The sequence below is a fragment of the Alligator sinensis genome, unplaced genomic scaffold (assembly GCF_000455745.1).
Source record: "Alligator sinensis unplaced genomic scaffold, ASM45574v1 scaffold1253_1, whole genome shotgun sequence".
NCBI classification, from domain to species: domain Eukaryota; kingdom Metazoa; phylum Chordata; order Crocodylia; family Alligatoridae; genus Alligator; species Alligator sinensis.
Window position 1 is genome coordinate 353,638 of NW_005842944.1, and position 17,645 is coordinate 371,282.

General features: G+C 43.1%; 1 protein-coding gene and 1 long non-coding RNA gene across 10 annotated transcripts in view; one reads left to right on the forward strand and one right to left on the reverse strand.

The window, feature by feature from the left end:
- The window catches only part of LOC112548121, a 23,917-nt gene extending 23,536 nt beyond the window's left edge, over positions 1-381 (reverse strand). The window contains exon 1 of the long non-coding RNA XR_003091935.1: positions 205-381. This is a non-coding gene — a long non-coding RNA (uncharacterized LOC112548121). The remainder of the gene's footprint in view (positions 1-204) is intronic.
- The window catches only part of FARP1 (FERM, ARH/RhoGEF and pleckstrin domain protein 1), a 319,651-nt gene that overhangs the window by 143,697 nt on the left and 158,309 nt on the right, over positions 1-17,645 (forward strand). Inside the window, exon 1 of one of the 9 annotated variants that reach the window (XM_025192550.1) lies at positions 14,845-14,958. The exons of 6 other annotated variants lie outside the window; for them this stretch is intronic. In XM_025192550.1, the coding sequence (XP_025048335.1) occupies positions 14,875-14,958 (84 nt within the window). In that variant the 5' untranslated portion in view covers positions 14,845-14,874. Of the gene's footprint in view, positions 1-14,844; positions 14,959-17,645 lie in introns of those variants that run through there. 2 more of the 9 variants (XM_025192554.1, XM_025192549.1) reach the window with 2 other exon arrangements.

Below are 17,645 nucleotides of genomic sequence, written 5' to 3' on the forward strand. Positions count from 1 at the left end.
GGGGGGGGGGGAGAGTGCCCCTGCCTTCTGGGATTTTGGGGGAGGACATGTGTGTGTATGGAGGGGGGCTTTCTGGTTGCTAGGTCCTGGGAGCCTGCTGTGGGTGAAGGGAGGGAAGAGGGCAGAGGGCACATGCAACAGAGCCCCCCCGGGTAGTAGAGTTCACACTGCTCCTGCAGCATTCTGCCTGGGGCCAAGCCCTACCTGGTCATGGCGAAGCAGCCTGTACCATGCTCCCACTGGTGCCCACAGCCTGTCCAGGTGCTGCTCTGCGCCCCCTGCTTCCAGTTCCAGGATCTGGAGCTGAACCCTTACGTGCCTGCCAGTAGTGGCATGATGTGGTGCAGCAGGAGCGAAAGGAGGAGCTACTGCTGGAGCGCAGAGCAGTGCCTGGCTGGCTGCAGCTGCCCTGGGGACAGCCTTTTGGAAGCTGCTCCTGCTTCTGCCTCAAGACACGGGGCTCTGGCTCCAGGTCATGGGAAAGTAGCCAGGAGCTGAAGCCAGAACCCCAGCACTATGGCAGGAGCCACCTGGCTGAAGCTGTTTGCCCACCCGGAACAGCGTGACATGGCACGGTGCAGCAGGGGCAGGACCATCTTCCAGTGGGCTGTTCCTGGTGCGGCTGCAGCCAGCCGGGTACTGCTCTGTGTCCCCGGCCTCCAGTAGCAGCTCCTCCTCTCCCTCTTGCTGCACTGTGCTGTGCCACTCACAGCAGGCACATGGGGGCCTGGCTCCAGATCCTGGAACTGGAAGTGGTGGTGCGGGGAGCACACAGCAGCACCCGGCCTGGCTTTTGGCACTGGCGGGAGCATGGTGGGAGCATGGCATGGGCTGCTCTGGCACGAGTGAATGGGGCTCAGCCCCATGCAGAGTGCTGGGGCTCCAGCAGCCAGGAGCTGAAGCCAGAGCCTCACGTCCTAGGGTAGGGGCCACCCAGATGATACTGCTCACCTGGCACAGCCTTCAAAATGGAGGCCCTGGCTATGATATAGCCATGAAATTTGGGGCCCCAACCATGTTACAGACATGTAATTGGCTGCTGGGTCCAGTGAATTTGGTGGGAACCTACCTATCTCTATTTAGAAGTGCTTTGAAAGACACCACTCTCCTATTCGATACCAGAAGTTGGAGAAAATCATACAAGTTGTATGAAATAAAAGCAGGTAGTGCTGACATATACATTTGTGTTAAACTAACCGTACATGAGGTGAATGAAAAGTTTTCCATGTGTAAAATGCTCCTAGCAATTGGGAAGTGACAGCCACAGGGCTGGCTTTTCAAATATGGAAAGACACCACATATAACCAGTGAGAAAACTTATTCACCTAGCTGTATGAGTTAATTCAGCCAATGGGATGTCTTGCATTATACCTCACATTTAAAATTAGGAAACTTGAAGACCTCACTGAAGACAAATTCTGGACTGCAGCTTAAATGCCACCCTTCCAAAAAAAAGAAAAAAATAAATGTTATGATTGTCCATCTCTTCCATATGGAAGATGCTCAGGTACTACAGCTAGGGACAGACATTGCACATAAAGCTGTTGAAGTGATGAGAAACTGGTTGATGAACAGATGTTCAGTGCACATCAATCAGTTTGAAAATGGTTGAAACTGGTTTGAGATGAACCTGGTTGAATATAGTATCAGACTTAACTGATTTGGCTCAAACTGGTTTATGCAATGTCTGTCTCAGACTCCTTCCTGGTTTCAATTAATCTGGGATGCTGGGGGAGTCTGATGCTTTGCAACTCTGGGCGGGGCTCTGTTCTCTGCTCCAGCCCAGCAGAGCTGGCCCCTCCCCTCTGTTTCCTGGCTGCAGCTCTGGCAGAGACTGCAGGTGCCTGCCTGGCTTTCTCCTACTCCCCCCGCCCCCTCCCCCTCTCCACTCCCTGCTAAGCAATGTACCCTCTGCCCTACACAGACACCTCTCAGAATTAGCTAGCAGACCACATGCTGGCTGTGGTCCATGCAATGGCACAGGAGAGAAAGGCAGAAGCAATAGGTAGCTGGAAATGTCCCTCTGTTGTTTTCTTAATGGGGTGATAAACACTGTGTTATCAATTCCCTGCTGGGCTGCTCAGGAGTGGGGGGAACCCTTCCCTAACTAGAGCGTCCTGCCAGGCCCTGGCCATACCCCACTCAGCTCAGCCCTGTGGAAGGGAGGGCTGCTGTGGCACCCTCCGGCTTCTAGTCTGAGCCAGTGCAGGCATGTACCTGCACTTTTTCAGTCCAGAGGGGATATCTGTGCAGTTACAGACCAATTCAGATTAGCCAGTTTAGACTAACCTGCAAAGACTGAACCAATTCAGGCTCAGGCTTTTTCAATGTCTGTCCCTAGCCTAAAGGAATAGGCAGCAGTCCCAGCCACTTAGACAGACAGCTAGGGATCAATATTAAATGTGGACCATAATTACACATTAAATAAGTGAATGATTCAGAAAGTGTTATTACCACATCAGAGTTGGTGGCTGTTTTTCATAAAGAAAAGTAAGTGGTATTTTTAATTGTATTCAGTTTTAGCACCATAATCTTCCTTCAATCTATTCTCAGAAATAATAATGTATTTGAGTTTACTGATTCACTTAACCCTTGGCCCTCAAGGTAACAGTTAAAGATTACCCATGATTTAGTCTAGTAGAAAATCATAGGAAAATAGAAGAATTTGCCATTACGGGATCTCTCCACAATTTGAATTTGCACATGTTTAGGACATCTGCTTTTATATAAGCATTTTATTCTTTTATGCTATTAGGAATCCCCTGATTAGCCAGTTAGCAAATTAGACTGTTCCGTACTGTAAAGGTGCCCAGACTACCTCAGAATTACTCTACAGCAACAAAGAGATCTGTGTCAGCTAGTTTATCTGTGATGTGCTCCAACTCTAGATGCAGCCTGAATGCACCTCTGAGACCACACCTGTAGGGTGAAAACACTCTTCCCCAAACCCCTCCCTACCACTGCTTGGCCATTGAGAACCAGTTGAGATGTGCCAGGGGCCAGCTCTTAGCCTGTAGTGCTTCAGCCTTACCTGTCTCACTCAGGCCTTGCCAGCTCTTAATAGAGGGGATTTTGCCAGCCAGAAGAATCACATTTGTCCAGTCATGTACATCAGAAAAGGGGCTTCCCCTTTCTGTGGAATGAGCCAGTCTGTATGGTCGATTGCTCTGGAATCACGGTTAACACTGACAATAAGCGGGTAAATAGATAACAAAAAGATCTATTATTTAAAAAACCCCAAGAACAAGCATAAGAAACCAGCCATCATATGCTGAGATACAAATAGAGATATAAGAATTTAAAAAACAAGCAAAAGGAAATGTCAGAACAATAACTTGAACTTACCCTGCATCTTAAATCCAAGGATACAGACCCTAGCCAGCTTCAACAGGTTAAAAAGCAGTTTCTATCTCTGACTCCCCTGCCAGAACCTCTTGCAAGCTCTCCTGTCAGCTGCTTTACTCAGTTTCTGGCCTGAGGGACTCCAGCTTCCCCTGTACCTGGGAAAAATAAAGACAAAACCATTTGAAGCAGACTTAAATACAGTTGCTTATCCCACTATTCACATGTCATTCCTTGGATTCTTGGGAGGCCCACACTATGCAGAGGTGCCTGTTGACCAGTTCAGAAAAAATCCTAGTCTAAGACCAGAAGAGTATGTCCTTTCAGACATAAGAATCCAATATCCTAATAATACTGTCTCTCATTTGTTTCCCCCAGTAGTTTGACTAGCCAGGTGTTATTTGTAGAGTCCTTTATTTTAAAGTGTAAATTCACTGTTGTTCAGCAGAGCCTGGCTCTTGGACCAGGAGCAGGTTCACAGAAGTGACAAGTAAAGGACTCCAGTCAAATGCTAATTCCAAACCACTATTGCTCTTCAGCCATTTAGGATTAGAGCCTTTCCTAGATGTCAGAGAAGCTTATTGTTTACTAATTGCAAGTCATTATCATATTATGCAATCCTGGCCATATTATAACATATAAGAAATACATTTTTTGTCTAATATCACAGGATATATAAGCAGAAGGATGATATGGCTAAATGCAGCTTGATGTTACCTGTGTGTTGAGACTACATATATGCCTCATCAGTAAAACAAACTCAAGAAACCATACAAGATGCCCCATAAACCCCTGTGTTCATGACATTACCCTGCTTCTTGGCAAGTATATTTAGCTTGCACATGGAGTTCCATGTTGCCATAGTGAGACTACTTCTGGTACCTGACATAGCTCAGTTATTTCCATGTTGCTCTGTAGCATTGGAGGGCAGACATATCTTTAGTGTCCTTGTTGGCTTAACCCAGTGGTTCTCAACCTATTTAGACTCAAGGCATCCCTTGGAAAATGCCAGGACTTAGTTTTCACTTCTGACTACAGAAATATAACTTATTTTCTCACAAAGAACACACCCCAGAATATAATGCTCATCTTGTTTTAAAAGGCATAATGAAGAAAAAATGGTTTTTCAGAGTTATGGCTGCATAGGGGACAGAGCATAATCTTCAGCTGACTCACTCTCCCTTTCCTACTTAAGTGAAGCTGAAATCCTAGCTGCTGCTGAAGACTAGTCTCCATGGGTGGATCTGTGTTTCTGACGAAAATAGCTAACGAGTCTCCAAACCTTTTAAATTTGCAAGAGAGCAGACAGAAAAAATGGGCGAAGAAAGATTAACTTAATTAGTGGAGCATCAAAACCATTAAAAAGGAGAGACAGTCCTTAATACCTCTGGGGTGTTAACGGTGAGCCACTAAGACTCCTTCAGCTACCTGAATAGTAATACCACAGCTGACCACTATGGAGCAGCTATCAAAGCAGGGGGTGCTTCTGCCCTGGTAAGAAAATCAGCTTCCCCACATAATACACATACCCGCATATTAAGGTTATGATTTGGGGTGGGGGGAAGCACATGTTTTATGTGAGAAAATATGGTAATAGAGCAATTCTTGCAGAGATCTCAGAAAGACCACAACAGGGCAATTTTTTAAATTAACACTATGGATTCCCATTTGAAATCTCTGGGTTTACCTTGTAAATCATGTTTGCATACCTAATAATGCTAACATTGTGTGGCATCCCACACTACCCTGGAAAGGATCTCAGGGCACACCAGGGTACAAGGGCACTCTGTTTTAACCCAATAACATTTTTAACTAAGACAAACCACTACTTAATAATATAGCATTGGTGTAATGTAAATGTCATGAGCCCCTGCTATGGGTCAGCAATGAGTGCTGATGCCAGGAGAGTCAGCATCACATTTACTCTTTAAGATGGGGGGTAATAGGTGCATCACTGAATTTCCTATGTGGATGAGAAACTACAGTTCCCATTTCTTGCTTTTTGTTCTGTGGATGAGGCCGTACTGCTAAAGGGCCTGTATTCTGACCTCACAGCTAGACTGGTGAATTGAAGTGTTCAAAATGATTCCCACATAGGGATTAAATTATGTGAGCCACAGATGTAGAGAATAAGATTCCCCTGATGTGAAGATTGCATCATGTACTGATCCTGTCAATGTTGTCCCTCTGTTTGCTTGGTTTTCATAGAGACAACAGGCTGAGGCCAAATGTTTTTTTAAAATGTGAATTTAGAGACACAACTAAATATCCCCACTTTTTTCAGAATAATCTGATTCTAAATCTGCAGCTCCCATTGGCTTCACTGTAATTTGTGGATAGTCACCATTTTTTAAAGTAAGGTTGCTTGTGTTTGTGTACAGAGACATGGATGGAAAAGTCTCATTGGAAGTCCCCAGCTTTGGAACTTGTGCCTTTTGTTCATGCTGTCATTGTCTTCCCTCCTTTGTTCCTTCTCATGTTTGCCTGTATGATCTCCATATCAGGAGTATCCTGCTACACGATCCATCTCCCAATTTGGAAAGCAGTAGAATTTATCTGTCAATACATTGTTGGATTTTACTTTTATTTTCCAAGCTGTAGCAGTTGCAGTAGTGGTTGCATTTGTGATACTTCTACAGCATATACTTCTACGGCATAGAAGACTCAGTCCAAATCTTAGTTTTAATCTGGGTTTTAATCTTGCCCTCCCACTTTCCAGCACAGGAATCTTGTATAATATCCACTTGATATAATCAGACCAGAGATCTTGTATAGTGTAACTTTCCATAATAGGTTCTTTGAAGCAAGTAAAATCTATGAAAGTTGCAAAAAAGTTTGTTTCCCTCTATCACCACTTGCTGTGCCAGAAAATCCTATTTTGCCAAACCTCACAGCAATAAACTGGCTTCAGTACTGGGTTGGAGGGAGAGGGAAAGGAAACAGGCATGTGACCAGTAACTGGACATGTTTACATAATTGAATTCTTTGGTTTTGGAAATTATCCTTCTGTTTTTTTCCTTAGAAACAAGAACAGTCACAGCTGATGAAAAGCTCAAGACAGATGTAATATAGGAAAAGAGAGAGCATTAGTTCAATTTACATCTTCAATTTGCACCTTAATTTCACTTTCCTGCTAATCATGAACATGAAGATTCAGCTCCACTGTCCTGACCCTAAGGTGAAACCAAACCCACCTGTTTATGCAGGCAGGACACTGGAGCAGTTCTGCTTCCTCCAAGTTCATAGGAGATGAAGGCAAAATACTATATTTACACAAATAGAAGATGGCCCTGATTATAAGACGACCTCTCTCAATAATTAGATAATTGGACAATAATACAGGTACTCCATAAACTCACTTTTGAACAGGACTTTAGCACCTACTTGTATGTAATAAAAACTATGCTTTTTAAAATATTTATTTCTATCTAGATCTGGATTTAGATCTACAGCTATCTAGATATCTGTACCTCTAATAAACTGTCTTGTTACAGCTGTGGTTCACTTGACAGTCCAAAACACACTTTTATAGTTATGCTATTCTTAATCCTATTACAAAGACCACGCTGCGCACCTGCAGTCCTGCGTTCCTATGCACCTGTGCATCCATCACTGCCCCTTGAAACCATCACAGTTACACAAAGGACTACCTCAGTCCCCTCCCCTTTCCTCCCTCCCAACTCCCCCCTCCTGTTTGATCAGCCTTTTCACTTGTCATGGTCATCGTAATCGTCATTATAATCATCCTCATTCAGAAGGCTCCCCTCTGAAAAGTCTATGCCAGTCTCCTATCTCTTTCCCATCCTCTTCTACTGTCTTCCTGTAGTACCAGTATATCTCACTCAGGCCCACTCTAATACAGTCCTCAACTGTGAGGTCTTCCACAGAGCATTTCTGAAACAGGAAATGAATTGGTCAAAGCAGGCTGTTGGAGCCTCTTGCTGCTTCGTCAAGTGCCTGTATAGAACTGTGCCTCTGGTCAGGGTTATGAACCCTGTCACCACTAGGAGTACACAAACTCTCTTCCACACCTCTCTGGCATATGGGCAGTCCCAGAAGAGGTGGTTGATTATTTCTGCCTCCCCTTAGCAGGATTGCCTGGGCCAGTTGGATGGGCCTTTTTACCCCAGGCTGTGTAACCATGCCTGCACGAGCACTGCCTGGTGGACTGCCTGCTAGTTCCAGTCTCTGTGCTCCTTCTGCAGGTTTTTGTGGAAGACTTGCTTCCCCACAGCCTGGCAGGTGTCACCAAGTAGTAGGGCCACAAGCAATACGATATGACTTGCCCTTACCACCTCTTGCATCTTGCAGTTGTTCTCCAGCATTGCAGGGGTCTCATTGTGCAGTTTGTATGTCCCGGCAGCATTTCAGGACCTTGTAGAATCATAAGGATTCCATGGTCTATGGGCTCATGTTGGTTGCCATGTACACCCACCAATGTCACAGTAGTTGTCCTGAACTACTCTAGGGATAACAGAGACCTGGTGGGACTCCACCCATGACTGGACCACAGGTATAAATGGCTATGCCTTGTACAGGAGGGATTGAGCGGACAAAAGGGGCGGGGGTGTAGCTCTCTATGTCAAGGAGAGCTGTGTCCCTGCAAGCAGACATTGGCGCCCAGGGTGGATGACTAGAGACGCTCTGAGTTAAAGTCTGCGGGAAACACGGCACAGGGGACACAATGGTAGGAGTCTACTACAGACCTCTGACTTTGGATCAAGAGCTTGACCAGGAGTTCACCAGGGAATTGGCTGAGGCTGCATGCTCCCAGTGCGTGGTTGTGATGGGAGACTTCAACTACCCAGACATCTCATAGGAAGAGCACTTGGCCAAATCCGAGTAGTCACAAAGCTTTCTTTCATGCAGGGATGAGCTCTATCTGATGCAAGAAGTCGTTGGGCCAACGAGAGGTAAAGTGCTGCTTGACCTGGTTCTGGCAACGGGTGACTGGTTCTGGCCCCTGCTCGTGACTGAAACAAGGTGTTCTTGTAACTAGTCCTGGGGTCCTCCAAAAATGTATATGCAGATGAGGTACAGGGCAACCTGGACCAGCTTCACCTCATGGAAGATGGGGCCACGCTAATCATATGCACTAGGCTGAACGAGATGCTGACAAGAGGGTTCTCAGTGAACTGCTTAGAGCCCCATTTGGTGATGTTTGCCAGGCATTTAAGGCTGTTGAAGAAACAGGAATCATTGGAAATGGAAAAGAAAGGTACAGCTCAGCTGTGGGAGTGAAGAGGAAATAAAAATATATGCACAGTAGTGGATCACCATGACTTGAAAAAGAATCAGCAGTGAGGGGAACTGTAGTTAATGGGCACTATAATATGTATTATTTATATGGGCTATAATAATTTATCTTTGTAGCAGGTTCCCATCAGTGTTTTTGGCACCAAGGGAAGGTATCAATGCTTGTTATGGTTTCCGGGTGCCTGTTGGCTTGGTATTGCATATCTCCAAGCCTGGTGCTTGTTCCCCCTGTGGAAACAACTACCCATTTTTCTAGGGAGAGCAACTGCCCATTTTTAAGGGTCTCTCTCTGTGTGTTTCTCTCGCTCTCTTTTTCACCATATGGGTCATGTGTTTATAGTCACGCTTAGTGTTGGCTGTATTTAATCTACTTTATACAGTAAAAGCTGTGTTAACCAGCATTTTACTAACTGGAATACTCTATTAAATGGAATTTCTAATATTCCCCCAACACAAATCCTCACTTTAGCAACTGGAATCTTTGCCAAGTCTATCCAGAATGCACATCAAGTATTTCAGGTGTTCACTTTAGTTAGTGACGCTGCCAGAAGAGGACCTGCTGGGAGCCCTTCTAATTGATATCTGCATAGGTGGAGGGAGAAAAAATTGGGGGGGGGAGGGGCTGAGTGCACACACATGCGCATGCCCCACCCAGATAGGAAAGTTTGTGAAGGAAGGGGTGGGAGATGGGGAAGGGATCTGTGCAGGGCATGGCAGTATTACAAGCTGCCATTGCAGGCTTGGGCCAGCATAACACTCAGATAATCAGAATTATTGGATAACTGGCACCCTCCTTACCTCACTCATGCTGGATAACAAAGCTTTTACTGTAGTTGGCTTCAGTTGCTGAGCAAGTTTTGCTTTTGGAAGCAATTTAATGATAGACAGTGTATATAGTGAGATTTCCTTGTATGCAAGTATAGGATGAGGAGCTGTTTTTTCCCCATGCCAACTGGGGGGGGAACCTCATCTTGTATTTGAATAAATATGATAAATGTAAAACCCTAGAAGAAATCAGTTGACACTCTTTGTTTTGGGAATTTCCATCTTTGATAAGTTTCTCTTTCAAAGGAAGGTCCTGTCCCTTTTAAAATAAACTTCATGTTTTCTAGAAATGAACCTGTGGCTGCCCAATTTGTTAGTTTATGCCATTTGAAATAGCAGAAGATGTTGTCCATCTGAAGATGAGCATCGTGCTGCAAGTGGATTTTTGAGGGGAACTAAGTGAGGAGGGGGTAGTATCCTTGCAGACAAACGCAGATTTTTTTGGCCAGAGATGAATGTTTGTGGTTAAAGATGCTGGAGCAGTTGAGAAAAATGAATGCATGGGATAGTGAAGCTGATATCAATGGTGGAACCATATGTAGACAGACAACTTATTTTTACTGATATCAATTTGAAGAGAGGATCTTGATATCTTCTAAACCTCTATAAAAACTTTTCTCAGTCCCCTTCCTATCCTAGCCTATGTGGTAAGTCAATTTACTGAACTTCTTTAAGATAGCATGGTCTCTATTTATAAAGCTCCTTTCCTGACAACAAAGGAGTCCTCATGTAAATTCATCTTTGCTTTTCCTTCTATTGTTTCCTTCATCTCAGTATTCTCCAGCTGAAGTGTAGCATATGTGAAATTTCTGCTGTGTTCCACTGAGCCTATTCTTGGAGGATGCCATATGCCTTCAACTTCCTGTTGACTTTAAGTGGGATTAGAGGGAGCATAGGATCATTCAGGCTCAGACATGTGTTTGCAAGTCTGTTTCCCAGTTTTAATACTGGACACAACAGTGAAGCATCTCTTAACAGAGGTCTTGTTACTCAAAAGTAGTACCACGCCTTACATGCTGGGCAGTGAGCTTTCCTTGCAAGTGCAGCATACCTGGGTTTCACAAAAATAGTAAGTTTTAGAGTTGAATACCTACTTGCTTTTGTTCACCCTCCTCATAATATTGATCAGATCCTTTAAGAAATGAGTCTTAATAATTTTTATTATACTATTTTTAAAAATTTGCGTCATAAAATGGCCTAACCCTTAGATGCCACAATGCACATATTTAAACTTATGAGAAAACAGGGCTGGAAAAAAAATTGACTTACTCCTTTCAGCTGTGCAGCCATAGATAGATGTAGCACATGAGGATGAGATTTGGGGATACCCTTTTATCAGATACTTGGATGACAGGATGAATTTGAAGCTCTACTCCCATCTCTAACTGCTGGGAAGGGGAAGAAGCATTTTATCTGTAATCAATTCTGCTCAATCACAACATCCTATTTATTGCAAGGCTGTATTCCAATCTGCAGGCCATCTACGCCCCACATGAGAGAAGCCACTAATGGCAGAAAGCGCACGTAGGACACTTTCAGGCCTCTGGCAACCTTAAAAACATTGACTGTCGGTTTTATATGCCCTTGTGCTGACAGCTCTGGACATCAGTTATTCAGAAATTTGTGCTTTATATCCCTACATTCAGCAGGGAACCTTCCTAGTTTCCCCATGTGAGTTGAAATTCTATTCATTTTTTAAAGCTTATTATCTGAGGAAAAGCAGCATGATCTGCAGCAATAAAAACTAATCATGCAGACATTGTACAGAAGAAAATGTGTGTGGTATTAAAGGCAATCTCAGGTCATCAGACATTTAGATCACTACCATTCTGGTATACATTATAAGCAGTACACAAGACTCTGATTTTTAAAACCATTAGTGCTGCTTTAAATGGACTTACTCAAGTAGGGCCTTCATTTAAGCATATTGACTGCAACTCATTGTTTGATGATTTTCTGCTTAAGTAACTCAGTTGCTTATTTGGTCTCAGTTAAAAAGCAAAAATGTGCTTAAAATTAGTCTAATTATCACTTTGTACTAGTTTTCACTTTATTAATCCTATGAAAGATGAATATATATAAAATACTGATATGTACATGATTCCTTCAAGAGTTATCCACAAAGGCACTGAAGATTTGGAAGGTTGATATGATGTGAATCTAATCATCCTAATGCCACAGGTTTGAATATGATCTGGCATGGTACCAAGACCAACATGGTCAGCTATTCTTGCGGCTGCTGTGTGATGCACATGGCAGAAGTTTTAAAGACAAACCGAAAAAACCCCTCTAATACTCTTTTACTTGCAGTTTTGATGGACAATTCAAGAATTAAAACTGTATAATTTAAATATTCCTTCACACACACAGATGTGGTCTGTCCAGATTAATAGGACAGTGGAAGAAAACTCATAGTGGCACTCCAGTTGACTTATGACCCAAGATTGACAAAGCTTTCTTCCATCCTGTAGCTATTTAAACACTTCTAGAGGGGAGAAGCAGGGAGGAGAAGGGAGAGGTGGTGTTATACAACAGCCCAACGTCATGAGGACAAAGTAGTAAAGTTTGTGGTATGAATTAGAGGAATTTTCTTTAGGCTAAAAGGTGAATGTGCTAAACCAGATTTTCAGCTCTGAGAAAGTATACATTTGAGAACACACTAATTCATACCTAATTTGTGTACCCAGATTCCTTTTGGTACTTGCATGTGCTTCAATGCCTGCTTTTGTTCAGGCCAGGTTTGTACCAATTAGGGATTTGCACATGTACATCTATATTTTTGAGCAAGTAAGTACTTATCTTCTTAGAGGCTAAAATCAGCTCCCTTTGGCTCTGTTTTTGTTTCAGACATGTATCTCTTCATCCTGTCTGCTAGCTATGATCTTGTGATTAGCAAAGTTATTGAAATGTCGAAGAATCCTGCTTCCCGGGAGATGAGAATCACAAATGAACCCAAGGAGGTCCTGAAGTTGTTTGGGAATGAGTCATACATTCAGATTGCTGACATTTTAGCACATAATGTTACAGTTCTTGGTTTTGGAATGTTAACAGGTTTATATTCACAAGAACATTCCTTGTAGTCTCTCAACAGTGTGTATTATATTGTCCTGTAATTTCTGATCGCAATAGGTAAGGTAAGTTCTTGTTTATAATGTGACTATGTTGAAAGGCTTTTTTTCATTCAGGGTTATTGGTTGTAACAGTGTTGGTCTAAGGACATATGCACACAAGGATCTTTGGGTAAATGTGATATCTTTTATTAGACCAACAAAATAGTTGGAAAAATTGTTATTTGCAAGCTTTTGGCACAATCACCTGTTCTTCAGGCAGATATCTCATCTATATCTCATATATCTCATTTACCCAAAGAACCTTGTCTGCCTTTTTTCATTCAGCACATCTGCCTGTGTGTGTTATGAGGCCTAGAGCCACACCATCAGCCATCCTAGTAGAAAGTGTTTTGGGTAGCATAGTTGCACCAGTTTCCCCTAACAGTATAAGCTCTATCAACAAAAGGACACTTTTGCCAGTATAACTGCATCTACACTAGAGGTTTATTTGTTTTTATAGATATCACATACGTAGGTTCATGCCAGTTTGTCAGGCTACGTTAATATTACAGAGACCTCTTGATGTTGGTGGGTCTCTAGTCATAAGGGTCTGCCTACATAAGCTATTTTAGGGGGCAAATAGCTTTAATATGTAGGTACTTTGTTTTCTTCAAACTACCCATTAATGCAGAGAATTAAACCAGACTATTCCCCTTCCTTCAGTACTTATTGGGTTATTGATGTTTTATCATGGTGGTAGATCAATGTCTAGTTTGGACAGAAGATCAGGTGAACTCATTGCCATTTTTTACCTTAGGCAAGCATATAGGATAAATAATTACCAGACTGCCTAAGACTTGTGAGAATAAGAATGAAATGTTGCTGCCTAGGACTTGACATTTTCAACTGAGCACAACTGCTTCAAATGGTTATGATACAAAGAAACAGCTGTACTGTCTCTTAAGTTCCTAGAAGTGTGTTTTTCAGGCTGTTCTAATGTAATAAAGCTTTATAAACCTTTCTTTTTTATTCCTAGTTTCAGCCATTTTCTCCAAGCATTCTGGGCTTGTTTCTTTTAGAAGGTCTTTGCTTTAGAAGGACGTTTACCTCATACTGCTGTTCATTTTTTCATTTTTTTAAGTTTCTAGCTTCTAAAATTGTACAAAGCATGTGATTGTATGTATTATTGCTATATAGGGCACTTCTGATCATATTTCTATGTGACTGAGCATTCAATAAGTAATGCCAGGAGGTTGATTAGCTTTCAAATAGAAATATTTTCTGTTAATCCATGTTGTACTTTAGTTCTCAGCGTATAAGATTTTTGTTCCTTTTTATGACATCTTACATTCTTAGGTAATTGCTAGTTTAAAACCTGGGTGATTTTAAACAGATCTGCAAGACTCTTCTTTATGAAATAAAGCCAGGGATTCAGCTATGTAGCACTGTTCTTTTCTCTTCATCATTTCAGATGGTATGATTTTTAGCACAGGACTTGTGTTCTCCTTTATTTTTGTCCAGCCCCAAGCATATTTTGAGTATGTCTGGAATACTACTGTTACTGATACTGAAGCAGACCTACAACATTTTTTCTCAGAGTGCCCGTGTAAAAATCACAACTGATTTGGGTCAACCAGTTTATGAAACTTCTGTCCCAAACCCCTTCCTGGTTTAAGTTAAATCACAGACCTTCAGCATGCTTTGGGCTTTGCTGGGCTTGCTGTCTGCTCCAGCAGAAAAGGGCTGAGGAGGAGAGAAAGGGACTGCTCACCCCCCCCCCCCCCCCCCAAACCAGGCCAATGCTGGATGGGGTCTGGGGCCAGGGAGGGGGGTTAAACCCACCTTCCCCCAAGTACAGAGCTGCCCTGCTGCTAAACTTACTGAAACTTACTGCTGGCTGCAACTGTGGACTACAAATCCTAGAGGTACCTGGAAGCAGAAAGAGGAAGTGATGAGCAACCCTGCAGAGTCCTGCTGATGTGATTGTGGACAGCAAATCCCAGAGTCCCCAGGGACAGCAGGAAGAGGAAATAAACACACATCCCATGCTGGCTATGTGCCAGAGAACTGTGCTCTAGTGCCCCTCAGCTTCTGGCCTGAACCACTGCAGGCATGTGGCTGCATTTCCTGAATCAAAAGTAAATGCATGTCCAGTTGTTTCTCAGTTTAATTTCTGCGTCTTAGACTAACCTGCAAAGACTGAATTGATTCAGCCTTGAGCTTTTTGACAGTCTGTATTTAGCCTAGATGGCAATTACTAACTGTTGTTGGCCTCCACTTTAAAGAGGGCTGAACAGCTTCTTTGATGCTGTCCTGGAGAAATCACGTGGAAGGCTCCAGCCCATATGTTTTTCCTGGATGGAGGGAGAAGGCTTTTGGGGGTGACTTCTCGAAATTCTGGATGCATGGAACTAAGGCTGATGATCTGACCTACTCTTTCTTACGACCTGGTGCTCCTGAACAAACCACTGAACAAAAGTTTAAGGTAGTTATCAGGTTCTGTCATCTGTTACTTTTACCTGATTTATTGTGGCTTCTGACACCATTATTATATGATAATGTATATTTTAATATCTCTGTTTTAGTTTTGTTCTCAAATTGTTGCAGTCATATCTTCCAGGCTGTTTCATGTATTTTAGAAAAAAATTCTTCTCAAACTCATTATTTAGACGTAGACTATTCTTAGGTTTCCCTTTTGTCTCTCTGCTTCTTTTTTATCTGTGATCTGGTAAGGATTTAACATGTGATCTGGTAAGGATTTAACATGTCATCTGGATGTCTGTTATAAAAGGAGGTAATATGTTTGTCCAAAGACACCAGAAATAAATTACTCCATCCATGAGGCTGGGAAAGAATGCTGCCAGACTAGCAAGCATGGAATATATTATAAACATAAAGTAAAACTATTCATTCACTACTATTGGCAGATTGAACAGAAAATAACTGTAGATTCACACGTGCATATTCCACACGTTCCTGTATTTCACATCTCATCCCCACCTTTTTGAAATGACACAGTGACATAATGCACAGACTGCAAGCCTCTTGTGTGGCATGAGTGTTCTTTCTGGGTGACATCAATTACCTTGTTGGCATCACTGAGAACATACTGCACCAGCTACTATGTTATTTTAATGTTTATGGGAATTTTTATGCATTTCCAGCGTGGCACTGGGCACTTTAATTAAAAAACTGAATAACTTCAATAAAAAAAATCAGGCAATTTATTGGTGAAATTTGGTGTAAACTGCAAATGCAGAACACTGTTCACTCTCAACCACAGACTGCCATTCCTAATTCCTTGGTAATCCTGTGCCAATACTCTTTGCCTTGTGTGTAGCTGCTGAGGGGCCCCTGTTCCCCTTGTCATGGCCTAACTTATCTGGTGATTTCTAACATGTTGCTACAAGTCTGATTTTAATAAGTCCAGCCTTGGCCTGAGACTCTGGCCTGTAAACAGCATTGCTGGCATCTCATTTCTTGTAACGTGTGCTGCATTCCAGTATGCTAGCAAAAAGCAGACCATTCTCTGCTGTTCTGACCCCCTCCTCTTTCGTCAGGGAGAGCAAGGTATTTTTAAAAGACTGTGCAAATCATTCAGTCAGCCCATTTGTGCCTGGGTGGTATGTTATTTTTCTTCATGAAGCTTTGAAACTCATCTGAACTATATTGTGGACCATTTTCAGTTACAACTTGTTCTGGCAATCCTGTTTTTGCAAACAGACTTCTCAGTGTTTCTATGGTCTGTGCTGCTGTAAGGTCTTCCTCTGTTAAGAACTTCCTTTGTATGGCTTTACGATGTCACCCACACACACATCTGTTTCTGAGACCTCATTAAGTCCATCCTTAAAATTGCCGTGTTCTGACCATTTCTGTCACTTTGTCACTAAAGAGGAAATAGATTTACCTTCAAGTTGATTTTTGTTATGGAAACTGTACTTTTCTGCAATAATCAATGGCTTGGGTGCCAGATGGTCTTGGACAGTTTTCACTAACGCTGCTTACAGATGTAAACCCCTCCCCCCCACCCCGCCCCCAAACCCCTAGCACTTTAGTTTAAACTCAGTGAGCCCCTGCACTGAGCTCAGGCCATGCTGTTGGACCTGGCTTACCCAGTGTCTGTATAGCTTGGGCACTTCAGCGAGGCCTTTTTGGCACTTTTATCTAATAGCCAATTGAATCAGCTTTAGATAAAAGTGCCAAAAGCTCCGCTGAAGCACCCAATCTATACAGACACCGCAAAACTGGGTCAAACTAATGTGTTGCTGCTTCTGGTAAAGTGTGGTCTTGTTTTGTTTTGTTTTTTCACATCTGTCAGCAGCCTCATTCTTTAAAACTGTGCTTGCTGGTATTTCTGGGGTGAGCAGGCTGATGGGTGAATTTTCCTCCCATCAAACTCAGTAATGCAGTTACATATTTTTGGAAGGTGGGGGGGGATCTCATTTACTTCAAAATACAGCTTCAGTTGCTCTGTGTATGTAGGCCAGTCTTCCAGGGTGCTATACTCTTCAATATCTTCATCAGCGACTTGGACGAGGGAGTGAAGTGTACTCTGTCCAAGTTTGCGGATGACACACAACTGTGGGAAAAAGTGGACACACCAGAGGGCAGGGAACAACTACAAGCAGACCTGGACAGGTTGGACATATGGGCATAAAACAACAGAAAGCAATTCAACAAGGAGAAATGCAAAGTGCTGCACCTAGGGAGGAAAAATGTCCAGCATACCTACCGCCTAGGAAATGACTTGCTTGGTGGCATGGAAGCGGAAAGGGATCTTGGAGTCCTAATGGACTCCAAGATGAACATGAGTTGTCAGTGTGACGAAGTCATCAGGAAATCTAATGGCACTTTATCGTGCATCAGCAGATGCATGACGAACAGAACCAAGAAGGTGATACTTCCCCTGTATCGGGCGCTGGTCAGACCACAGTTGGAATACTGCGTGCAGTTTTGGGCGCCGGACTTCAAGAGGGATGTGGATAACCTGGAGAGGGTCCAGAGAAGGGCCACTCATATGGTTAAGGGCTTGCAGGCCAAGCCTTATAAGGAGAGACTAGGGCACCTGGCCCTCTGCAGCCTCCGCAAAAGAAGGTTGAGAGGTGACCTTGTGGCTGTCTATAAGTTCATCATGGGGGCACAGAAGGGAATTGGTGAGGCTTTACTCACCAA